The sequence below is a fragment of the Lithobates pipiens genome, unplaced genomic scaffold, assembly GCF_037356315.1.
Source record: "Lithobates pipiens isolate NorthernLeopardFrog02 unplaced genomic scaffold, aLitPip1_a1.2 Scaffold_28, whole genome shotgun sequence".
Lineage (NCBI taxonomy): Eukaryota > Metazoa > Chordata > Amphibia > Anura > Ranidae > Lithobates > Lithobates pipiens.
The window spans coordinates 12,288,746-12,315,671 of NW_027507789.1; the positions used below are offsets into that span (position 1 = coordinate 12,288,746).

The following is a 26,926-nucleotide window of genomic DNA, read 5'->3' on the forward strand; positions in this document are numbered from 1 at the left end:
CATACAATGATAGGAATAAAAACTTTGATCACAGAATAAAAATAAGGGCAATGTGAGGACCAGAAAGCCAAGTTTGACGCGTTTCGTCCCAAAGGACTTCAACTTTGCCGCAGTTGAAGTCCTTTGGGACGAAACGAGTGGGGATTGGCTTTCTGCTCTTCGCATTGCCCTCATTTTTTATTCTGTGATCACAATTTTTATTCCTATCGTTTTTATGCTGGTTTTTAGAAATGACAAAAAAATATTTTTTTCCTTACACCATATGGAAGCATTTTTTTCTTTACATAACTTCCCGAATGAGAGTTCCTTTGTCGTCCAGTTGGTCTTTCTATGCCTAAGGTCCAGCCCTGGTGTTCCCTTCATCTGAGGTTCGGTGTTGGTTGATGTCCACAACTTCTCTGGAGTCTTGTTTGGAGGCACTGGTTCCGTTGATTCGCCGATTTCGGCATCCCTGCCTTTATGACTAGTTGTCGCTGACACTCGAATCCACCTGTTCCGGTAAGAGTAGCTATACTTCCCCTTTTTTTGGTTGAAGATGTAACATCCTTGAGGCTTCTTTTGCCGGACAGTGCCAGCGCATTCCATCTTTGATTTATCATCATCTGCTGGTTGACGTATACGGCCCATCTCAGGACTTTCACATCCATTGGACTTTCCACATTTCCATTTGTGTCATTTCTGTACCATTGATTCTTGTACTACTCACCTATATACTGATATATATGTTCACTTGTTAGTGCTACATTATTTATCATCCACTCTTCATATTTTTGTTACATTGTTTATGTAGCAGCTCTTCCTTCTTCTTACTAAGAGTTAACGCAGTAACCTTCAAATTTACGTTTTGTCATACTGATCCCCTGTCTTCAATACTCATTGAGTCCCTCACCAAAAACAAGTAGGCAGATTAGGTGCTCCGGTGGCATGCTCGTTTTTGGCCAGTAACTTAAAAGTATTAAACCCAATGACAGCCAGGCCCACAAATTATTATGTATTGGCTATTATGGGCTACCACCCCCAAAAAAATGAAGGATATGAATATTACAGGATTCGCTTTGAAGGGGTACTAGTCCTATGTCCACCAGTAGTGAGTGCCGGCTGGAGAAGGAGCTTGTCCCAGCTCCAGACATCAGGATATAGTGAAGTTGATGTCCCATCAAAGCAGAACCACCATGGTGTAATGTATGGCAACCTGAGCCCGGGCTCCAACCAGGATACACACCCCCAATGTGGTTCGCTCCTCCACTCTCAGCTTAATCATGGGGAATATAATTAAGCTCCAAGGGGCGGAGCAAAACACGTTGGGGGCATGACCCGGTTGGAGCCCGGGCTGAGGTTGCCATACACTACACCATAGTGGGTCTGCTTTGATTTACAGCTCAAGGGACATCAACTTTACTACATGCTATAGTATTTTTCCTATTGAGGTATTTTTGGGGGAGAAAATACCACATTACAGCCACTAGATGGAGTTGATGATCATAGGAAAGAAACATATTAGACACATTATAGGGATTATTCGCACAAACGCAATGCAAATGTACGACAATTTGTATTATAACTAAACTGCTTAGAGTTCAAAGAGGACACTGCTCTCTTCCATATTTATTCAACTTAATGTAATGCATGCCTGTGCAGATTCAAAATTAGCAAGCATGTTATCACAACATTTGCACATCTTTAATAAAGGGCACAAGATGTAAGCTTTAAATATGTCCCCTCTAGTGTTTCTGATGCTGCTTTGCGTCTGTAATAAAGAGGAAAGATACAAACACAAGAAGACCAGGGGGATAGGTGTTGCTTCAATTTCCACAACTTTACAAAATATTAGATACTGTTTTTAAGAGACCTTCGGTATACTGACCTGGAGGCACTCCAGACGAGATGGTGGATGAGGCCACAGCCCCCTGGCCCTTGGAAGTCATCCCGGCCACCTGGATGGTGTAGGTGGTGAGAGAGGTGAGACCGGTCACGCGGTACTCCAGGGTGACGTTGGGGAGGTAATGCGTCACTCTGGTGTTGGTCTGGTTAAATTCCTCCCAGGAGATCTTGTATCCTAAAAAAACAAAACAAAAAACACCATTACCCTTCCCTGCATGCCACTTTCCACAATCGGCGTGAATCCATTGCCAACACAGACATTTCTGTTATGTATAGCAAGACTTGACCTGATTCTATCAGCAGCTTTTACCTGATGAAAATCTTACAAAGTCGCAAACACAGCAAGGCTGAGGAGATCTCCATCCTGTAAAGGACACTAAACAAAACTGAGCATGGTTTTGTGTGAGGCGTTATAGCCTTTAGGGCTAGCCTACAGTTTTTTTTGTGCCTAGTATCAATTCCACCTGTAGGTGGCAACATAACCCATGGCTTCACAATTAGGAAGTCTGAGTCTTTCATTGGACAATAGAGAAATACAGCTTTTCATGATCTTTTAGGACAACTGGGCTGTACAGCGGTGGGAACCATGACAATTTCAGGAAAGGTCTTTCAAACTATACAATTCTTATAACACAGGTTTGTCCCTGTATAATGTAAACTATAAGGACACAAATTTGTGAACATTTATCAGACCTACCTAAAGTATGTAGACACACCTCTCCAAATGATGGAGTTCAAGTGTCTCCAGTGAAGGGTCCTATTATTATTGCATCATACAGAGATGCAGTAGACAATTGTGCCTTACTATCTTTGTGGTAACAGTTTGGTATAAACCCTTTTCTGTTCCACCATGACTCTACCCCTGTATACAAAGCTAGCTCTAGGGCAGACTGACCATTGGGGCACCCGAGGGCCCCATGCCACTAGGGGGCCCCATCAGGGTTGCCAGCCTCGACAGTATGTGTCTGTGTATACTGTGTGGCCCCATAATCTCCTATTGCCCCGGGGGGCCCCATAATCTTCTATTGCCCGGGAGCCCCATAATTTCCTATTGCCCGGAACTCCATAAAGACATGGGTTTCTCAGTTTGGATCAGCTCCATAAAAACATTGGTTTGACCAGTTTGGACTAACTCCATAAAGACATGGGTTGACCAGTTTGAGCCAGCTCCATAAAGACATAGGTTGGTCAGATTGGACCAGCTACATAAAAACAAGGGTTGACCAGTTTGAACTAGCTCCATAAAGACATGGGTTTCTCAGTTTGGATCAGCTCCATAAAAACATTGGTTTGACCAGTTTGGACTAACTCCATAAAGACATGGGTTGACCAGTTTGAGCCAGCTCCATAAAGACATAGGTTGGTCAGATTGGACCAGCTACATAAAAACAAGGGTTGACCAGATTGAACTAGCTCCATAAAGACATGGGTTTCTCAGTTTGGATCAGCTCCATAAAAACATTGGTTTGACCAGTTTGGACTAACTCCATAAAGACATGGGTTGACCAGTTTGAACCAGCTCCATAAAGACATAGGTTGGTCAGATTCGACCAGCTCCATAAAAACAAGGGTTGACCAGTTTGAACTAGCTCCATAAAGACATGGGTTGACCAGTTTGAACCAGTTCCATAAAGACATAGGTTGACCAGTTTGAACCAGCACCATAAAGACATGAGTTGACTAGTTTGGTGTGGAGGAACTTGAGTGTCCTGCACAGGGTCTTGACCTCATCCCTACTGAACACCTTTGGGATGAATTGGAACACCAATTGCGAGTCAGGTCTTCCCATCCAAGATCTCACAAATGTTCTTTTGGATCACAGGGGTTCTAGTAGCCTTCCCCTGCATATTCAGCAACAGTCTTTGAAAGACCCCTTTAAATTCCTGCATGAGTGTTCACAAAGCTAGCTCCTTTAACAGTCCTATCCTTAACCCAATTGAAAACCTTTGGCATAAATATAAGCGCCAAATGCAAGAGTTTTTTTTTTTTTTTTTTGGCGCCCAATGTGAGGTATAAAAGTGTGAGCCAGGTCTTCTCATCAATCCTCAGTACTCGACCTTACAAATGGTCACAACTTCCCACAGACACCCTCCAAAATCTTGTGGAAAGCCTTCCCAGAAGAGTGGAAAATGTTATAGCCACAAACACAGGGAGGCAATTCCATACTGATGCCCATGGGTTTGAAATGAGATGACATCAAAGTCATAGTAGTAGGCGTGATGGTCAGGTGTCCACAAATTTTGACCAAGCTTCTTTCTACTATGGGGAAACCTCTCTAACTGGTTCAACTAGTCATTGGACACCTTTGAAGGCTTTTTTTTAATCAGGGATGAGATTGGTGTTATAGATTTTGTGCAAGTGTGAGTGTTCGATGGGGATCGGGGTTTAAAATGTGTCCAATTTCTATTCTTTCCTCCATAATAAGAGGCACCACAAGATATTTGTCTATGCTTTTACTCATAATCAGTCATCACTGGGTGAGCCAAGCATGAATGATTATGTCACATCTCTCTGACAGACATACGCTTCCAGGCATCCTAGTATGCCTATGGCCAAATTTACATGATCTGAGCAAGAATGAAGCAGTTAACAGAGGACTCTAGATGAAAGATCCTAATCTGCAATATTTGTTATAAGATTCCAATCACAGTTATGTTAATCAGGTTCGGCCTGGGGACAAAAAAGGAAAAAAGCAATTTGTGCAAAATGAATTGCGGCGAGCGTCAGGTATTGTTACCTCGTATATATAGAGACATCAATATATCGCACGGAGCTCAGGGATTCTCCGAATGAACTTTAGGTAAAGTGGACCTGACATTTCCAGAGATGCCTTAAAAACTTTAAATCATTTGTCTAATTGCCTCTGCTCGGTGCAAAAATGAACTCTTTCAATTACGGTTTTATTGCCAGACGCTGGTTTTTAGAGACAGTTTATGAATTTCTAAAAGCATGACAGGCCCACTTAAAGGGCAGCACTTATTAACGATGACATGGCTCTTCGAGGAGGGGGGAACTCATAAGGATGACAGCTGGACTTTAAGTTTAAAAACTATAGGAGGGAAAAGACGATTTCTGTATTATCCTATAAAACAAAAAGAGAACAGCATCCAGATTAAAAAATATAAATATATAAAAAAGTTGGGGTACGTTATGCATACTCATTGGAACTGAGGAAGTTGCTTGCAGAAGCTATGGAATGTCTTCAACATTACACTAACTCTGTGATTCTCAACCAGGGTTCCTCCAGAGGTTGTAGGGGTTCCTTCAGCATTGGGCCATTTCTGCCTCTTGGATAAGTTCCCACTGACACCATTGATCTTTTTAGCTATCTTTAACCACTTGCTTACTGGGCACTTAAACCCTCCTCCTGCCCAGACCAATTTTCTGCTTTCAGCGCTGATGCACTTTGAATGACAATTGCGCGGGCATACAACACTGTACCCAAATGAAATTTTTATCATTTTTTTCCCACAAATAGAGCTTTCTTTTGGTGGTATTTAATTACAGCTGGGAGTTTTATTTTTTGCTAAACAAACAAAAAAAAGATGCAAAAAAAAGTCATGTTTAATAGTTTGTTATAAAATTTTGCAAACAGGTCCTTTTTCTCCTTCATTGAAGTGCGCTGATGAGGCGGCACTGATAGGCTGCACTGGTGGGCACTGATAGGCTGCACTGGTGGGCACTGATAGGCATAGTTAAGGCGGCACTAATAGGCACAGATGAGGTGGCACCGATAGGCACAGATAAGGCAGTACTGATGGGCACAGATAAGGCGGAACTGATGGGCAAAGATGGGCACAGATAAGATGGCATGGATGGGTGGCACTAAGGGGCACTGATAGGTACCACTGATAGATGGCACTGATAGGTGGCACTGATGGGCACTGGTAGATGACACTGATGGGCACGGATATGTGGCACTGGGGTGCAGCACCATTGTTGAGGCAGATTGTGGGCACTGATGTGTGGCACTGATCTGTGGCACTGTGGGCACTGCTGGGTGGCACTGACGGGGGCACTTATTTATTCCTGAGGTGGCACTGGCAAGGGGCAGGTGGGCACTGGTAAGCTGGCCGTGATCGGGACTGATGTCCCGATCACGGCCGCCGGTGATCGGCTCTTTTTTTTTCTTCTCACGCTGTCAGCGTGAGGAGGAAAAATAGCCGATTACCGGCTCCGTTGTATCACATGATCAGCTGTCATTGGCTGACAGCTGATCACGTGGTAAGGGGTCGGGATCGACCCCTTGCTCGGATCCGTGATCAGGCGAGTCTCATAGACTCGCCGATCACAGAGCGCGCCACGCGCGCCCCTCAGGGCCGCTCGTGCACGGTGCCGCTCGTGCACGGGACGACGTCAATAGACGTCGTCCCGGCAAAGGATGTCCGCGCTGTAGCCGTCATTTGGCTATAGCGCGGATCTCTAGTGGTTAAGGAGGTAATTCTTCCCAATGACCACAGGTATAAGGACCATTTTTCCCACTGACCATCACACTAATGTATCATGAGTTGTAGATTTCTAATTGTTAACAGGGGTTTCCCCGAGACCGGAGAACTATATCAAGGGTTCCTCTGGGTTGAAAAGGTTGAGAGAGGCTGCACTAACTACTGCTAGATCTACCATGACCTGGATACATATAAATATATAAATTCCGGGGTAGGTTCTGAACACTCATTACAACAGAAGAAGTGGCTTGGAGAAGCTGCAAAGGGTCCTCAACATTATGAAAAAAGTCCAGTTGAATGTGACCAATTACTATTAGATATACCATGGTCTGGATGAAAAAGAACCTTCACAGACATCTAAATTAAAACATTATAAATACATCAATTCTGGGGTATGTTGAGGACACCAATTAGAACTGAAGAAGTGGACTGGAGAAGCTACAAAACATCTTCCAACATTAACGTCCAGTATGACCAACTATTATTAGATATACCATGGCTGGAATACACGAGAACCTTCACAGATATAGAAATTAAAAATGATAAATTTATCATTTCTAGGGTATATTGTGGGCACCAATTGGAACTGAAGAAGTGGCTTGGAGGAGCTACGAAACATATTCCAACATTACAGAACAAGTCTAATTGAATATGACCAACTACTACTATATATACCATGGCCTGGATACATGAGAACCTTCACAGACATCCAAAATAAAAATGATAAAATTAGAACTTTCGCAGCATGTTGAAGACACTCATTAGAACTGAAGAAGTGTTTTGGAGAAGCTACAAAATGCCTTCAATAATATAAAACAAGTCCGGTGGAATGTTGATTAGATTTACCATGGCCTGGATGAATGATAACCTTCACAATCATCAAGAAAACAAAATCCCCACCGTGCCTACATAATATCAGGTCAGCGGAAAATTTTATTTAAATATGTGCAAAAAAGGGGCAAGAGCTTACATGGAGCTCTCACTGGCTCCCCCTGGCGATCTACACGTCGGTGTAGACGATGTTAGGAATCTAGATCAGGAGTCTCCAAACTTTCTAAACAAAGGGCCAGTTTATTGTCCTTCAGGCTTTAGGGAGGCCAGACTGTGGCCAGTGGGAGTAGAAAACGCCCCCAGAGTTAGTGGGCGTAAATAGTATTTCACTTTTGGTAGGGAGAAGAATAATGCCCCATCAATGGTGTCAGTGGGAGGAATGGCGCCCCATTGCTGGTTTCTGTGAGAGGAATGGTACATCATCGCTGATATGAATGGGAGGAATTGTGCCCCATCATTGGTATTAATGGGAGGAATAGTGTCCCATCAATGGTGTCAGTGAGAGGAATAGTGTCCCATCAATGGTGTCAGTGAGAGGAAAAGTGTCCCATCAATGGTGTCAGTGAGAGGAATAGTGTCCCATCAATGGTGTCAGTGAGAGGAATAGTGCCCCATCATTGTTGTCAGCGGGAGGACTAGTGTCCCATCAATGGTGTCAGTGAGAGGAATAGTGTCCCATCAATGGTGTCAGTGGGAGGAATAGTGCCCCATCATTGGTGTCAGTGGGAGGAATAGTGCCCCATCATTAGTGTCAGTGGAAGGAATAGTACTCCATTGTTGCTGTCAATGGGAGGAATATTCTTTATATTCACTTTTGGTAGGGAGAGGAATAATGCCCCATCAGTGGTGTCAGTGGGAGGAATGGTGCCCCATTGCTGGTTTCTGTGGAAGGAATGGTGCCCCATCGCAGGTATCAATGGGAGGAGTAATGCTCCATCATTGGTATTAATGGGAGGAATAGTGTCCCATCATTGGGGTCAGTGGGAGGAATAGTGCCTCTTCATTGGTGTCAGTGGGAGGAATAGTGCCACACCATTGGTATCAGTGAGGAGGAATAGTGCCCCATCATTAGTGTCAGTTGGAGGAATAGTGCCCCATCATTAGTGTCAGTTGGAGGAATAGTGCCCCATAATTGGTGTCAGTTGGAGGAATAGTGCCCCATCATTAGTGTCAGTGGAAGGAACAGAGCCTAATTGTTGCTGTCAGTGGGAGGAATGTTACCCATTTATGGATGTCAGAGGAATAGTGCCTCATCATTGGTGTTGGTGGGAACAATAGTGCCCCATCATTGGTATCAGTTAGAGGAATAGTGTCCTAAGGGCCACACGAAGGCAAGCAAAGGGCCGCATCCGGACCTAGGGCAGCAGTTTGGAGACCACTGATCTAGAGGAAGCTAGTCAGCAGGTGGAACCAGGAAGAGCTTCAGGGAACCCCAAGAGACTGACACTCCCAGAAGTGTCGGCTTCCCTGTGGACTTCAGGGGCTGACATTACAGGATCTTGGTGGTGTTCGGTAGCACTGGGCATCAGGAAAGGTAAGTATTTATACTTCTAAAGGTAAGCCTTCACTGGAAAGGTTTTGCATAACAGGATTTCTTTAACCAAAACAAGTTGCGTTATGTTGTAACGCTAATAATTGGAAACATGTATGTAGACCATCTATAGCCAACACCTTCTTTTAGTGCTGAATGGATGGTGCAAGGGTTCGATACTCTGTCTGGTTTTTAACGATGTTGATGGCGATTCCCACTCTTTGTTCATACTGGTAACCATTGTCAATGAGAAAGTGATGGGAACCCCCAAAAGGTTTTTGCTACTGGAGTGAAGGGAAGATGTCCAAATGGGTTCACCCGTTCCAGTAACATAATGGAGAGATTTATTCTAACTTCCTGTTGTGGTTTTGGGATGACAATCGAAAGAAAATCTCCCCAATTGGACACAGGACTGTAAAACAAACCTGACAAGGGTAGGACACATCTATTTATTCACAAAGGTTATTGTGGGATCGTGTAGATAAGGTGGCTCGTCTAGGATATTCAGGAGTCATTAAGGACCTACCTGCCAGGAGGCCATTCTTCTCAGCAGGTTCTTGCCAGGTCACTCTTAGGGAGGTGTCCAGAATGTCATCAAATCCAAGACTCCGCACAGGGCCAGGCACTGAAATCACACAAGAGGGGTTCAAAGATTCAACGGCACTTAATAAGTTGATGTAGTTCAGTGTAATTCTTTGATTCAGGGAGTGAAAATGCAAGCCTAAGGGTCCTTTCACATGGGGCGGATCAGTTCTGATCCGCCCCGTGGATGTCCGTTTGCTCAGCGGGGATCACTCCGCCGATCCCCGCTGAGCAGGGAGATGACAGGTCTGTCTCCGCACACTGTGCAGGGACGGACCTGTCACAGCGCCGCTCTCCCCTATGGGAGATCGGATGACGACGGACCGCAGTGCCCGTCGTCATCCGATCCGATCCGCAGACGGATGGAAAAATAGCTTTTTCCTCCGTCACACTTTTTCGGATCGGAGCGGGTCGGATGTCAGCGGACATGTCACCGCTGACATCCGACGCTCCATAGACCTCTATGGAGCACCCGTTCAGGTCCGCCTGAAAAACTGACAGGCGGGCCTGAACGGGACGTTAGTGTGAAAGGGGCCTAAAAAGTTAAAAGCTTTTGCCTGTCATTGTTTTTCCTGGCCTTCAAGGAGTTACGTTCTCCAAGGTACTCACCCAAAACAAAAATACAAATCAGAAGTGACCTTCAAATCTGCAAACTTCTTCCACACATTAAAGCGCTTATCGCTTTAATATGCTTTTTTTGTGTGTTTTTGAAGCTTGGCAAATGCCTTGTGTGTGTGTTGATTTTCTATTTGCTTTAAAGGGGCCCAGTATAACCTCAGGCTCCGTAATACCCCCACTGAGCAGATCCTCAGATCATTAGCACCCCTGTTCAGCAAGTACTCAACCTATTAATACCCTTGTTCAGCAGAACTATAGGTTATTAGTACCCATGTTCAGTAGATCCCCTCCTCAATAGTAACCCCCAGCTCTGCTGGTCCTCTGGTTTGCTGATCCTCTCCCCTCCTCTCTCTGGTCCCCGCTCACCCCTCGCTATATTGATCCCACACTGCGTACCACATGTGAGATTGCTAGTTCCTCCCGCTCTGGTCCCCCCACTCCTCTCTCTCTGGCCCCCGCTCACCTCCCGCTATATTGCTCACACACTGCATACCATATGTGACATTGCTAGTTCCTTCCACTCTGGTCCCCTAGCTTTGCTGATCCTCTGCTTTGTTGAGCCTCCTCTCTTTCTCTGGTCCCTGCTCACTTACCGCTATATTGCTCCCACACTGTGTATTTCATGTGACATTTCTAGTTCCTCCCGCTCTGGTCCCCCAGCTCTGCTGATCCTTTGCCACTCAGTTCTCTCTCTCTGCTCACCTACCACTATAATTCTCCCAAGCTGTGCACAGTGTGTGATATTGCTTATTTCTCCCACTCTGGTCCCCCAGCTCTGCTGATCCTTTGCCACTCAGTTCTCTCTCTCTGGCCCCCGCTCACCTCCCGCTATATTGCTCACACACTGCATACCACATGTGACATTGCTAGTTCCTTCCACTCTGGTCCCCCAGCTTTGCTGATCCTCTGGTTTGTTGAACCTCCTCTCTTTCTCTGGTCCCTGCTCACTTACCGCTATATTGCTCCCACACTGTGTATTACATGTGACATTTCTAGTTCCTCCTGCTCTGGTCCCCCAGCTCTGCTGATCCTTTGCCACTCAGTTCTCTCTCTCTGGCCCCCGCTCACCTCCCGCTATATTGCTCACACACTGCATACCACATGTGACATTGCTAGTTCCATCAACACTGGTCCCTCAGCTTTGCTGATCCTCTGGTTTGTTGAGCCTCCTCTCTTTCTCTGGTCCCCGCTCACTTACCGCTAAATTGCTCCCACACTGTGTATTACATGTGACATTTCTAGTTCCTCCCGCTCTGGTCCCCCAGCTCTGCTAATCCTTTGCCACTCAGTTCTCTCTCTCTGCTCACCTACCACTATAATTCTCCCAATCTGTGCACAGTGTGTGATATTGCTTATTTCTCCCACTCTGGTCCCCCAGCTCTGCTGATCCTTTGCCACTCAGTTCTCTCTCTCCAGTTCCCGCTCATCTACCACTATAATTCTCCCAAGCTGTGCACAGTGTGTGATATTGCTTGTTTCTCCCACTCTGGTCCCCCAGCTCTCCTGATCCTTTGCCACTCAGTTCTCTCTCTCCAGTTCCCGCTCACCTACCACTATAATTCTCCCAAGCTGTGCACAGTGTGTGATATTGCTTGTTTCTCCCACTCTGGTCCTCCAGCTCTGCTGATCCTATGCCACTCAGTTCTGTCTCTCTCTCTCTGGTACACGCTCACCTTTCGCTATATTGCTTCCAAGCGGCATAGTGACAAAGTGCAGTTTTGATGCATCATATTGTGACCTGGGCCTTGGATATGTCCCTGGTAGCCTATATTAGCATGTTCAACCCCCTCCCTCTTCTGTACAAACCTGGAATTTGCTGTGTACCCCCTTCAGAGAAGAAACGTTCCACCAATGGTCAGCCCACCACCACTTTGGAGAAAATTGGCCTAAGATTTCTGACACATCATTTCCAAAGCTCTTTTACTTTCAGTGTGCAACGTGTCCCAGATTGGGGTGGAAATTGAAGACCAGTATAAAATTAAGGTAAAAATTGATCAAACACAAGAGCCATACCATCTTCATGAGTCCAGACAAGCTGCGGAGGACTGCGGGGTCCATCTCCCGGGGTGGTGAAGCACAGGACTGAGGTCAGATAGCTGTGAAATTTCTTCAGGCCGGATATGAAGCCTACATAAATGCTGTCTTGGAAGTTGGGCCGTACAATGACCACCGAGACGTCGTCCTCCTGAGCCGGATCCCAGGTGATCAGCTGTGGAGGAGACACGGGAGAACAAGACTTGTTAACTGCACATTTTATTGTCTTCCACACTGGGAAGAAAAGTGAGGGGAAATCTAAAACTGTACAGTTATCACCAGAACAGGAACAGAGGGAAAATCTTTCATATCGGGACACTTCTTCAGATGGGATTTCCATCACTTTTGGCGACTTACTTCTCATTTCCTGCTTTGTTTTTGGGACACAAAGTGAAAAGAAATCTCCCCAACAAAGCCATACATCAAAAAGACCCAACAGAGGTCCAACACCTCCCCTTTGTTATATAAAGTTAACTAAAAAATAAATAAAAATGAACACTTGCCAATCCGTTTTGTGACCTCCATTAAGGCTGCATTCATACTAGACATGTGCAATTCGTTTCGTTCCGATTTTTTTTTTTTTTTATGAAATTTAACAAATTCGGTAATTCTGCAATATTCGAAGTAAAAAAAAAAAAACATTTAACCACTTTCAGCCCCGGACCATTTTGCTGGCTTAAGACCAGACCACTTTTTGCGATTTGGCACTGCGTCGCTTTAACTGACAATTGCGCGGTCGTGCGACGTAGCTCCCAAACAAAATTGACGTCCTTTTTTCCCCACAAATAGAGCTTTCTTTTGGTGGTATTTGATCACCCCTGCGGTTTTTATTTTTTGCGCTATAAACAAAAATAGAGTGACAATTTTGAAAAAAAAAAACACATTTTTTACTTTTTTTTATAATAAGTATCCCCCAAAAATATATTAAAATTTTTTTTTTCCCTCAGTTTAGGCCGATACGTATTCTTCTACATATTTTTGGTTAAAAAAAATCGCAATAAGTGATTATTTATTGGTTTGCGCAAAAGCTATAGCGTTTACAAAATAGAGGATCGTTTTATGGCATTATTAATATTATTAATTAATTATAATTATTTATTATTAATTTATTATTAATTAATATTAATTAATATTATTAATGATTAATTAATAATAATTATTATTAATATTTTTTTTTTTTACTAGTAATGGCGGCGATCAGAGATTTTTATTGTGACTGCGACATTATGGCGGACACATCGGACATTTTTGACACATTTTTGGGACCATTGTCATTTATACAGCAATCACTGCTATACAAATACAGTGATTCCTGTGTAAATGACACTGGCAGTGAAGGGGTTAACCAGGAGGTGGCAGTGTAGGGGTTAAGTGTTCCTAGGGGCATGTTACTAACTGTGGGGGGCTGGGCTTTGTTTTAGTGAACACTGATCTCTGCTCCAATCACATGGAGCAGAGATCAGCGTCACTTGTTGCTAGGCAGAACGGGGAGATGCTGTTTACAACGGCATCTCCTGGTTCAGCCGTCCCCGTGAGATGATCGCGGGTATCCCCGGCGATTGAGTCCACGGGACCCGCGACCGGACTCACGGGGGTCCCGACCGGCACGTGAGCGCACCGCCGGCGGCGCGCACGCGATGGCAGGGCGGAATTTAAAAATGGACGTACCTGTAAGCCAAGATGCCTGCCCGTGCCATTCTGCCGACGTACATCGGCGTGTGCCGGTCGGGAAGTGCTTAATACATTTTTCCGAAATTTCCGAAATTCGAAAATCCGAAAATTTGGAAATTCGAAAATCTGAAGGTTAGAAAATCCTGAAGTTCAGAAATTCGAAAATGCGAAAATTTGGCAATTCGAAAATCCTGAAGTTCGGAAATTCGAAAATGCGAAAATTTGAAAATAAGTACAATAATCCGAAAATGCAACAGATCAAAAAACCGAAAAGAAGAACGAAAATAAGAAAATTAGCAAAAAATGTGAAAATCTAAAACTAATAATAACTATTACTGACTATTAAATTATAGGTATTGGAATTTCCGTTCAAATTCCGTTCAAATTTGAACGTAACAAATACAAATTTATTGTTACGTGATGTGTTTAAATTACGAATTATCCAAAAAAAACGAATGACGCATCTAAATGAATAGAACGTAATGAATTAATAATAATAAATAATGATAATAATAAAAAACGTATTATTATTAATTTGTTACGTTCCATTCGTTTAGATGCGGCATTCGTTATTTCGGATAATTCCTAACTTCGGATAAATTGGTATTCGTTCACTAACAGCCAAATTTGAAAGGAAATTCCAATACCTATAATTTAATAGTTATTATTTTGGATTTTCAGGATTTTCAAATTTTCGTTCTTTCAAACTCTCTTTCTTATTTTTGTATTTTCAAATTTCCGTTTTTTTTCTCTCAAAATAACGAATTTGATCACAACGAATGACCCCCAAAACTGAAAAAAACAAAAACAAATGAAACTAAAACAAACACATTTTTTGGCAGTGCACTTGTCTAATTCATATCTGTGCAATTTGTCGTTCGACTTTGGACATCAAAGCCGTACCCCCATTCTTTTCAATGGCACCCCAGTCAAATTGGTGCAACTTAAAGCAGCAGCGACTTTGAAAAGGTGCCTGCACTACTTTGGTGCGACTTTTGATGCGACTCTGATACATAAAATATCAAGTTTGATCAAAATCGCACCAAAAGTTGCAAATCATGAGTATCTGAAATATGCCCCACGCGGTAAGGGGAGGTGGGCGTAGGCGAAGATCTGCTTTATTATATAGAATTGATTAAGGAGGGTTTAACTAATCTTCAGGCCTAAATAGATTTTTTTTTTAAACAAGCGAAGAAACGCAAAAACTGCGCAAAAAAGTGTTGGGGGAAGTCCAATGATACATTCGGAGAGATGTTGGGGGTAGTGTTGTATGTCGGTTGTTGAGGAACTCTCCCAAAGCCGGTTTGAACCCCTCAAGATGCCTGGCCCTGGACCCGGTACATCTCCTCTGGTCTGCAATGACTCTTCAGGTTCCAGAGTTCACCTGGACCGAGTAAATCGCCATCATCCTAATAACCGCATTAATGATTTTTTTTCACCTGCTGTTATTATGTTACAATTTGTTTCTTTTGTATCCTCTTCATACATCTCCATCTGTTGCCTGGAAGGAATGTGACCCGGCTCGGTAAAAGCTTTGCTCCGGCCACTTAAAGCAGAAAGCTGCATTCTTTCCTCCACTTCATAATAAATTCAGCCCAAAACCTCCGGCTGCCGCTGTTATTTTTCCATCTGGAATTTTACAGACGGCTCTGACCCCTAGACTCATGTGTTTTAGCAGTTTTACGGTCTGAGACCGAGCAGGTTACAACACAGTAAAGCCCAATGGTGTAAGTAAACGAGGCCCAATGCAACCTTTCCATAGAGGGGGGGGGGGGGGGGGGGTTAGACCTGGTTTGCCATATCGGTGGAATCTGGTGGAGAGTCAATCTCAAGGTATGTAAGTGGACCCATCCAGGGCCGTTTTTAAGGCAGGGCAAAAGGGGCAGCTGCCCTGGGCCCTGTCATTGTTGTGAGGCCCAAAGCAGCTGCTTCATACTTGCCAACTATCCTGGTTTAAATTTCCTTGCCCCCTGAGGTTTTAGTCCTGTGTTGTGTCCCAATATCTCAGTGTGAAGTGCTGCTACTAATGCTGCCCAGCTCTGCCCTATTGTTGTGTGCAGATGACTCACCTGCAGACCCTGTGTTTACATGTAAATTACCGGAAATCATATGTAAATAGAGGCGGCCGGCAGCATTAATATGTATATCATGTCCCCCCTGAGGTCATATCCACAGTAATCTCTAGCAACCAATCAGCAAGCAGAAATCATGTGCTGTAACCTCTAGCAACTAACCAGTGAGCGGTAATGTGTTCTGTAACCTCTAGCAACCAGTCAGTGAGCGGTAATGCTACTCTGTAATCTCTGGCAACCAATCGCAATAGCTGCCTGATCTGATTCAGTAAACTCATTTTGAGTCTAGCTGCTATTTATTGGATGTCTGAGAGCAGGTGGAGAGTGAAACTGCATAGGGGGCCCCCAAGAAAATTTTTGCCCAGGGTCCAATCAATATTAAAGACGGCCCTGGACCCATCCTCTGAAGGCGGACGCTGCTCCTCTGGGGTTTCTTGGGAGACAAACGCCGACATCACTCATCAAGGACTGATATTCCCATAATTTCAGTTACATATTGGACTGTATGAGGGACCTACTTTGGGGATCCTCATGAGGGATTTCTCGAGCCCAGAGGATTTTCCATTCACTTGGTTATGCTCTTTACTTTGGATACGGGTCTCTCTACCCGTTCAGCTCCATCCTAACAAACCTTTTTTAGAGTGGTTGTAAACCCTTACAGACCACTTTAACCTATGGGTAAGCCTAGATTAAGGCTTACCTGTGGGTGCTTGAAATATCTCCCAGACCTACACGGTCTAGGAGATATTTGCCAATTGCCATAGGGCGATTTCTTCTGCGCATGCAGGAGAAGGGATCTCACCGCTCCAGGAGCACACATGCAGGCTGTAAACGGTCTCTTCGGCTGGGAAGCCACAGGTGCTGGCTATTACCACTAGCAACAGACGAAAAACAAGCTCTGGACTGCAGCACTCTTCAGAAGACCACTTTCTTTTATTGGAGAATCACCTCGCAGCTCAACAAACACAGCGAACAAGGAAAAATTGCTGACGTTTCACACTAGCTGTAGTGCTTCTTCAATAAGCACTACAGTTAGTGCGAAACGTCAGCAATTTTTCCTTGTTCGCTGTGTTTGTTGAGCTGTGAGGTGATTTTCCAATAAAAGAAAGTGGTCTTCTGAAGAGTGCTGCAGTCCAGAGCTTGTTTTTCGTCTGTTTCTTCTGCGCATGCGTCGGAGTTAGAAAGGGCGCGCTGTGCCGTTTCTAGCTCGGGTCATGCCGTGACTGCCGGCTCACGTGACTCCAGCCAGTCAGAGCCGGAGTTCGTGGCCCCCCCCCCCCCCGGAAGGAAGAGGGGTGAAGAATGGATGCTGGCTGCTACCGAGGAAGACAAGGACATTGCGGGCTTCTCCTGCGATGCATAGTAGCCCATTATGCTTTACCTTTGCAGGGAAACAAAGAGCTTTTTTTTTTTTTTTCTTTTTTTTTTCTCATAGACTCCGTGCTACATTTCCTTCTTTCTCCCTTTTTATTAGCCCGTTTTCTCGTTTCGTCTCTTTTTTTTTTGCCTCTTTCCCCTGTGCGGTGAATGTCTGAACAAGGCCTCCAGGCCAATTTCTACAGCCGACCCCGTAGCCCTCCTTGTTTTAGGTATGGCACACTAGTGTGGCACACTAATATGGCATATTGATATGGCACATTGATGTGGTGCGGTGGTGATGTTACGCGACAACACACTGGTGTGACACGGTGGTCCCCAGAGTTATCCAGGCTCCCGCTTAGGGGAGGAGGGGCGTACCTAGAGACGTAAAGAGAGCAGTAGAATCAGTTTGCCACACAAAGTAAGTTGTAGGAGGCAACGACTTTGTCGAGGTCACAGGACCAAAGGGAAAGAGTTATTGGGGCGTTTGGCTCCATAGGAGTCTGAAATAGACTGACGATGAGTAAATCAGCGAACAAAATGGCGAAAAGTGGAGCTTCAAGAAATTTAAAGGATAAGAGCCACGATACGACCATTCAACAATACATGACACAAGGAGCAAGCCCCAAAGAATCGGGAGCGGATAAAAGGCAATCCGCCATTTCAGACCACAAAAAGGGATCTGGTAAACACAAGGGTGGAGGCATACAGCTAGACAGCGAAGATATAACATCACTCAGTGAGTGGGAGAGTAGCAAAGTAGAAGAATTAAGGACAGAAGATCTCCCCCCCTCGAAAGGAGAAATGGCAGAGATGCTACTAAAACTAGAGAATGCAATTAAAACAGACATTAGGGGACTTCGAGAGGATTTGGGTGGACTATTGGAAAGAGTAGAAGCTACAGAAAATCGCCTGGATCTCCAAGCCCTAGAGTTAAACAAAGTTTCAGATCAATTAAAAAGGCTACAACAAACACAAAGGAATATACTATATAAACTGGAAGATCAGGAGAACAGAAGCAGAAGGCAAAACCTGAAGCTCCGCTTGATACCGGAAACAAAAGGCGAAGATTTAAGATCAATATTAAATAGCATTTTATCCCCATGCTGGGGAAATGAGACCAGAGCACCTTTAAGGATCGACAGAATCCATAGAATCGGTAAAGCAAGACCAGGAGATATGGACAGACCAAGAGATATAATAGTGCGGTTCACATTTTTTGAGGATAGGGAGACAATCTGGAAAAAATTAAGGGGAAAAACCCCACTGGAATATGCAGGTAGGGAAATACAGATATTTCCGGATGTTGCACCCGAGACGCTCCAAAGGAAAAAGTTCCTGAAACCACTTTTAGTGGAACTGCACACCCAGAATATTAAGTACCGGTGGGGTTTCCCTGCTTGCTTGATAGGAATTAAGGATGGTATATCGGCAAAGTTAACTTTCCCGGAAGAGCTGGAAGATTTCTGTGAGAAAATGGGTGTACGTCGGCCAGCACTTCCGGACTGGCAAGACAAAATAATGGGGTCATCGTGAAGGAGGGGGGGGAGGGGGTGTGGGGAAAGGAAGAGGAGTGAAGGGAAAGGAAAGAAGGAAGATATTGACAAAAAATATGGAGGTGGAATTTAATACCTCCCGTCCTACGGGTAGAGGCGGGAGAGGCGCAGGCGGGATACCCCAACCCTCATAACATAGAGTATAGGAGATGGTAGGGGTACGCACGACCATCAACCTAACAAGGGCCAGAAACAGGCCAGGGGGGTCGGGAAGAGGAGGGTGGGGGAGGGGGAGGAGGGGGTGGGTGGTCGGGGGGGGGGGGGATGGGGGGTAAGGGCGGGAGGAGGTGGGAAGGTGTAAGGTGGGGGAGGGGAAGTAAAGTAGAAAGAGGGGTTAGGGAGGAAAGAGAGACAGCGTGGACCACCCTATTGAACAGGTTTAAAAGTGCTCGTGTTGGGCTGGGGAGCCCTAGGACAAACAGATGGGTAACAGTAAAAAAGAAGGTCTGAAATTCATGTCCTATAATGTTAAGGGCATGAATACCCCAACAAAACGGCATAAGATTTTAGCTGAGCTGAAAAGGTATGAGGCCGATGTTGTATCTCTCCAGGAGACTCATATCTCACTGGCATCAAACATAAGGTTATACTCCAGTAACTACCCGGTCTGGTATTATAGCGACACCATTTCGGCTAGAAGCAGAGGGGTAGCGATAGGGTTCTCTAAAAACACAAGATTTCAACTAAGCGAAAAATTATGCGATACAGAGGGAAGATATTTGTTCCTAAAGGGTACATTAGAAGAACAGAAATGCACTTTGGTAAATTTATACGCCCCAAATAGTAACCCAATCAGTTTCTTAAACAAGATATTAAATAAACTTATGAATTTTAAAGTAGGTTACGTAATTATGATGGGAGACTTTAACTTTGGCCTCAATCCGGTAGTAGACAGTTCATCGGAGGTAAAGAAGGGAAGAAGCTCGGCACATAAAAACATACTACAAAAACTATACAATAACCAATTAGTAGATATTTGGCGAGCTAAGAATCCCCTGGTGCGTGATTATTCCTTTTACTCCACAGTCCATGGAACGTATTCCCGTATCGACTATATTTTTATAGACCACGGGCTGTTGGAATATGTGATGGACACTGGGATAGAAGTTATGACCCTCTCGGATCATGCACCGGTAAATTTACGCCTGAATATTTCTAGGATAGGGAGGAAAACCTCTACATGGCGGTTGAATGAAGAACTTCTGCTTGGGGAGGAGGATAGAATAAAAATAGCGAGTGAGATTGAACAATATTTCATATTCAACGACACAGAGGGAATTAAAAGCTGCACGCTATGGGACGCACATAAGGCCTACATAAGGGGAATACTGATATACATGGGGTCTAAAAAGAAAAAAATGAGAACTGAAAAAATCAACAACCTAATGAGAGAGATACACAAATTAGAACAAGACCATAAAAAAAGTAGACCACAAAAAGACCTGGTATATAAAAAGCTAGTAACAACTAGGATAGAGCTGAAGGATCTTTTGGACCAAGAAGCTAGGATGGTGTTTAAAGGGTCGGCCAAGGAACAGTATCTATGGGGGGACAAATCAAGCAAGTTTCTAGCAAGAATGTTAAAAAAGAGAAAAGGGAGAAATTTCATTGGGGCAATCAAGAACAAAAAGGGAAAAATGGTTTACTCCACTAAAGATATAGCAGAAACCTTTAGATCATATTTTGAGGGGATTTTATCAGATTGTAATATAGGTGCAAATAACGGAGGGAAAGAGAAGAAGATCAGGGAATTCTTAGGGAACACCAAATTAACCAATATCACCCGTATTGAAAGGGAGGTGCTTGAAAGACCAATCTCGGAGGAAGAAATAGTTAAAGCACTATTAAAATCAGTTGCAGGGAAGTCCCCGGGACCAGATGGTTTTACTACACTATATTATAAAACATTTAGAGAGGCCCTTGTCCCCCAAATGTGTCGGTATATGAATGGTCTGGGAGAAGAGTTTGGAATGAATAGGGAGGACCTAATGGCAACAATTACACTAATTCAGAAAGACGGTAAAGACCCCCTACTGTGCACTAGTTACAGACCGATCTCGTTGTTAAACGCAGACACAAAACTTTATGCTAAAGTACTTGCGGAGCGAATGAAGGACTTAATGACAACTCTGGTGCACCCAGATCAGACAGGCTTTATAGGTGGCCGGGAAGGAAAGGACAACGGAATAAAGACTCTTCTCCTGCTCCAGAAGATGAGACTGGGTGGAACCCCCAGTCTACTTATGTCGCTAGACACGCAGAAAGCCTTTGACAGAGTAGACTGGGGGTTCATGTTTAAGACACTTGAGAAGATGGGAATAGGACCAAAGATGATACAGAGGATCAAGGTATTGTACGACCACCCAAAGACACGTATAAAAGTTAACGGATGCGAATCGGAGGCGTTCGAGATGGAAAGGGGTACTCGGCAGGGCTGCCCGCTCTCACCCCTTCTATTCGTGCTCTCACTAGAACCACTTTTAGCAGCAATAAGAGGAGACCCCGGAATAGAGGGGGTGAAAGTCGGAAAAATTGAATACAAATATTCCGCTTTTGCGGATGATATATTACTGTATGTACACAACCCTAAGACATCTATGCCAGCATTACTAAATCTACTAGACCAATATGGGGAGGTGTCAAACTTCAAAATAAATAGGTCAAAAACTGAGATAATGAACATCAATACAAAAACGCGTGAGGTACAAAGTTTGCAACAGCAGTGGAAATTCCAGTGGAAGAGTGATCTTAAATATTTAGGGATAAAATTAGCAAAAACAGAGAGGAAAATGTATCGTTATAACTACATCCCGTTATTAGACGAGATACAGGCGGAATGCAAAAGGTGCAGTTATAGACCACTATCGTGGCTAGGGAGAATAAACTCACTTAAGATGATAATATTTCCTAAGATATTATATAGGTTTCAGATGCTCCCAATACCCTTGCCTAATGTTTACCTGTCAAAATTAAAAACCATCCTATTGAAATTTGTGTGGAAAAACAAAAAAGCCAGGGTGGCCTGGACGATACTCCGACAACCAAAGGATAGGGGTGGAGTGGCAATGCCAGATGTACAGCTTTATTATGAAGCAGTAGTTGTATCTAGAGTGAGTGAATGGAGTATAAGGGATAACACAGAGAAAAGGTGGGTGAGATTGGAACACGAATTATGCAGAACACAATTGGATAAGCAAATTTGGAACCCCCCTAAGAAGAGAAGTATAGCTTTGGAAGGAAATAGTATTACACGGAACACGTTGAGGATTTGGGATAAGATATATAGGAAATTTAATGGGAAATATAACTCACCACTAATAGCACTAAAACAAAACAATTTCTTTTTACCAGGGTGTCAGGAGATAGGAGGAAATTGGGTAAAGCAAGAGAAAGGGGAGGGGATTGCACCATATCATGAGTTGGCACAAAAAAAAGAGTTGATGACAATTGATGGGTGGAGGTACGCACAGCTCTCGAGCTTTATTAAAAGGCTCCCTCCACGGATTAGATCTGCGGAAGATTTAACCCCCCTGGAACAGCTATGTACTTTGAAGGCCTCAGGGAAAATAGTTTCTAGATGGTATAAAACGCTGTTGGAGGGAGTAGAGCTGTGGGTGCCTCCGTACATCAAAAAATGGGAGAGGGAATTGGGTACACTACCGGATAGTACAATATTAAAGAGAATATATAAACTAGTGCACAGTTCAGCGGTAGACGCTAGAACGGCAGAAATGAGCTTTAAATGTGTGACGAGATGGTACTTCACCCCAGAGAGGAAAAGTAAATTTCAGCAGGATGGCGCCAGGGAATGTTGGCGGGGTTGTAGTGAACTTGGCACGATGACGCACTTATGGTGGAGTTGTCCAAAAATAAAATCGTACTGGAACCAAATTCTAGCCTGCATTAAAGAAATCACAAACATAGAGGTGGAAGTAGACCCTTGGGTAGTGTTATTCCACGGGACAAGAACTGGACTAAGACAATATAAGGAATCAATGATACCCCATCTATTGAATGCAGGTAAAAAATTAATACCAAAAAAATGGCAAGAGAAGGAGGCCCCTGCAATGTGGGAATGGGTGGATTCGGTTGAAAAGACCTACAAGATGGAGTGTTTGAGAGGCAGCCTAGAAGATCAGAGTAGTACACCATTGTTAGAGAAATGGAAGCGCTGGGTAGACTTTAGGAAGCAATGGCTTACATCAGAGGGGCTGAAGAAGCCCTAAGTAAGGTGTAGACAGGCTATAACAAGGCGTTAATCAGTGAAAATAAAATAAAAAGGGAAAATAGGATAGGGTGGTCCACAGATAGGTAGGATGGGGGGGGGGGGGGACTTAAGGCTAGCAGGGGGATAATATGGGAGTATGACACCGAGAGGGATGAAATGGTTGTTAAGTAGAGTTGTAGCTTGGAATGAATACTCTCAAAAAAAAAAAAAAAAAAAATCTATTTTCATGTTTTTTGCCACGATGATGTGATGGCTTGGTAGGGACGCTGAGCTGCAAGCTGAGGTGGTCCCATGGTTATTAAATTGATTTCACTGAGTGGAAAAAAAAAAAAAAAAAAAGAAAGGGCGCGCTGTGCCGTTTCTAGCTCGGGTCATGCCGTGACTGCCGGCTCACGTGACTCCAGCCAGTCAGAGCCGGAGTTCGTGGCCCCCCCCCCCCCCCGGAAGGAAGAGGGGTGAAGAATGGATGCTGGCTGCTACCGAGGAAGACAAGGACATTGCGGGCTTCTCCTGCGATGCATAGTAGCCCATTATGCTTTACCTTTGCAGGGAAACAAAGAGGAATTAAAACCCATCAGGGTTTACTTCCTCTTTAACAAACATTCGATTTTACAAATATAGTACTGAGACTCTCCAGCCATTATCTCCTCCATGCCCCCGAAGAAAGGATTTACCCCAAATATCCCGAAACGTGTCGGGCTATTGGAGAAGTGTTTTTTTTTCTCTCATATTACATATGGAGATCATGTACTATTTTAAATATGGTGCTGTTTTACACCGTCATACTGTTTTATGAAATAATCAATTTTTCTATGTTTCTAAAATATTGTGTCTTCAAAAGTTTGCCCTTAAAATCCCACAGTACGGGGGGGGGGGGGGGGGGGAGGTTGGATACTTGTTTCCTCTAAATATACTAAATATACAACATATTTGGGATGGTGGCAACAAATGGCGTTTCTCATTCTCCATGAAGGTTCCCTCTTTATAACAGATGTATTTTAGTTAGGTTTGCCACCTGTAGCCACTGGGATTCACCCGGACAGTCCGGGTTTTGAAACGGACTGAAACCCGGACATATTATTTAGACTGTCCTGTGGCTCCCCAAGTAACTAAGATAGTCAGTAAAAAAAACAGGCAGTTGAGCTGTACTTTTATGGCTTCTGGGGTATCGGAGCATGGGATATATAGTAGTAGTTATAAGAGAAACCGTAATTTATATAAAAAGAGGGAGTTCCAGGAGGTGGCATGCACCTCATTGCACTTAAAGTGGATGTAAACCTCAGACATGAACAAAGCATATCCCTCTAGTGTGTACTTGTCTCAATCTAGAGCACCAAGTGTCATTTCTGTCTGCTGTCCCCTTCCTCTGCTATCTGCATGAATCACTTCCGACATGTTTTCCTGACACCAAGAGAAAAGTGGTGAGATGGGAGGGAGCTCCAGCACGCAACCTGTGATTGACAGCCTCAGCTCTGTTCCTGTGTGAAGGGGGTGTGCCCTCTTCCCTCCAATCAGCTCTCAGAGCTTCCCTCACTGAGCTCTGCAGTGTGTAACCTCAGCTCCCCGCCCCCTGCTTTGCTCAGAAAAGCTGTATAAATTCTGGACTTTGAACGACCATAGAGGAGAAATTGCAGCAGATAAGCAGGTACAACATATGTAGGAGGATTTGTTTCCTCTCTGTGTACCACCTGAGGCCAGTCTCTTCACCGGGGATATGTAGGGGTTTACAATCACTTTAACTACTTTTGCAACCAACAGATATAGAAAACATTTTATTTTTTCCCGGAGTTCTCCTTTAAAGTTTAACTTCACCTAACGCATTTTAAGAGCAGTTAAAGCAACAGTTTATTTTTATTTTTTCTTTTGAATGGTCTGAAAAAAATATAAATAAATCTGACCGTTGCAAAGCACCCCAGTATTTTTTTTTATGGTTTGGTCCAAGCCTTGTAACTGTCAACTTTGTTGGCCAGCTTGGCCCGGTACAGGAAACAGGAAAATTACAGATCTATGGGCAGGAACCCAGGTGATACATCTGGGTTACTGAGGAAGGGGGGAGGGGGGGACTTAGAAATACAAAAACTGCTGTTTTAATGCCATTGTGTCATTTTTTTTTAAATCTTGCCCCTAGTTCCAGTCTGAATTTTAGTTCCTAACGAGCGGACCCTTTAAAAGTCCACAGTCATGGAAAACCTAACTTGCGGAAAGGTTGCATCTTCCGGGTGCGTTCCAAGGGTGACTTTATTGTGCGGCGCTTTGTGTTCATGATCCTGCCTTTATTGTCTGCGCTGCCTATCCATAACACAGCAGACACATAATGCAGGGCTTCTGGACTGTATAAACAAAATCTGTTAAACGCTCCCCCTTCCAGACAGCGGTTTATAGGAGATGCGTGCTGTGCAAGCTCTGCTGCTCTCCCTGACTCTCAGTAACAGATTAGCTGCATTAGGCGGATTGTTGAATCTTATTATTACATTACAAGGACAAGTGAGTAAGATTGGCATGAATCCCACACTGCCGCCCTCAGCCACTAGGTGTCAGTGGTGCTGCGCGGAGCGGCAGGCGGTAGAGAGGGCTGGAGCGCCAGCAAATGAAATGTACAATGCAGTCCATAAATAGTGCAATTACTGAGGCACTCCTGGGTCCTGTATACAATGCACTGCTTTACTGTAGCAAGAGTAGTTCATATCGGCGGCACACGCAGGACTCAGGAGTTTAATGGATGCCTATATTGTGGTTTCCGAGCGTTAAGGATCGCCAGGGAAAAGTGCGGTCACGTTATCTGGATTTATTTAAAAACAATACAGTGCATAGATCCCCGTAATGGACTCTCTTTAAAGTCGAAAGGTCTTCAGTGCTGGGAGCTGCAGAGAGCATACCCCATGTCTACAGTCTCCGTCACACTAACCCTTCCTGTAAACTTACCACAAACCTCTCCACTAACCCTTCCTGTAACCCTAACACTAACCCCAACCCTTCCACTAACCCTTCCCTAACAGGAACCCCAACCCTTCCACTAACCCTTCCCTAACAGGAACCCCAACCCTTCCACGAATCCTCCCTATAACCCTAACACTAACCTTAACCCTTCCACTAACCCTTCCCTAACAGGAACCCCAACTCTTCCACTAACCCTCCCTATAACCCTAACACCAACCCCAACCCTTCCATTTACCCTCCCTATAACCCTAACACCAACCCCAACCCTTCCATTTAACCTCCCTATAACCCCAACACCAACCCCAACCCTTCCACTTACCCCCACTAACCCCAACCCTTCCACTAACCCTTTCCTAACAGGAACCCTAACCCTCCCTATAACACTAACCCTCCCTAACAGGAACCCCAACCCTTCCACTAACCCTCCCTATAACCCTAACACCAACCCCAACCCTTCCCCTAACCGTCCCTAACACCAACCCCAACCCTTCCACTTACCCTCCCTAACACTAACCCCAACCCTTCCCTAACAGGAACCCTAACCCTCCCTATAACACTAACCCTCCCTAACAGGAACACCAACCCTTCCACTAACCGTCCCTAACACTAACCCCAACCCTTCCACTAACCGTCCCTAACACTAACCCCAACCCTTCCACGAACACTAACCCCAACCCTCCCACTAACCCTCCCTGAAACTAACTCCAACCCTTCCACTAACCCTCCCTATAACCCTAACACTAACCCCAACACTTCCACTAATCCTCCCTATAACCCTAACTCCAACCCTTCCACTAACTTGTCCCTAACACTAACCCCAACCCTTCCACTAATCTTCCCCAACACTAACCCCAACCTTTCCACTAACCCATTAAAACCCCAACACTTCCACTAACCCTCCATAACAAACCCGAACACCAACCCTTCCACTAACCCCAAGCCTTCCACTAACCCTCCCTAACACTAACTCCAACCCTTCCACTAACCCCCCCTAACACTAACTCCAACCCTTCCACGAACCCCAACCCTTCCACTAATCTTCCCTAACACTAACCCCAACCCTTCCACTAATTCTCCCTAAACACTAACTCCAACCCTTCCACTAACCCCAACCCTTCCACTAACCCTCCCTAAAACAAACTCCAACCCTTCCACTAATCTTCCCTAACACTAACCCAACC

At 44.5% G+C, this 26,926-nt stretch overlaps 1 protein-coding gene across 4 annotated transcripts in view; it reads right to left on the reverse strand.

Moving 5' to 3' along the window:
- SDK2 (sidekick cell adhesion molecule 2) overlaps positions 1–26,926 on the reverse strand; it is an 876,954-nt gene that overhangs the window by 103,480 nt on the left and 746,548 nt on the right. For all 4 annotated transcript variants that reach the window (XM_077458690.1, XM_077458687.1, XM_077458688.1 and 1 more), the window contains exons 19-21: positions 11,902–12,097; positions 9,215–9,313; positions 1,865–2,056 (exon numbers count right to left, since the gene is read on the reverse strand). In XM_077458690.1, coding sequence (XP_077314816.1) covers positions 1,865–2,056; positions 9,215–9,313; positions 11,902–12,097 — 487 coding nt within the window. The remainder of the gene's footprint in view (positions 1–1,864; positions 2,057–9,214; positions 9,314–11,901; positions 12,098–26,926) is intronic.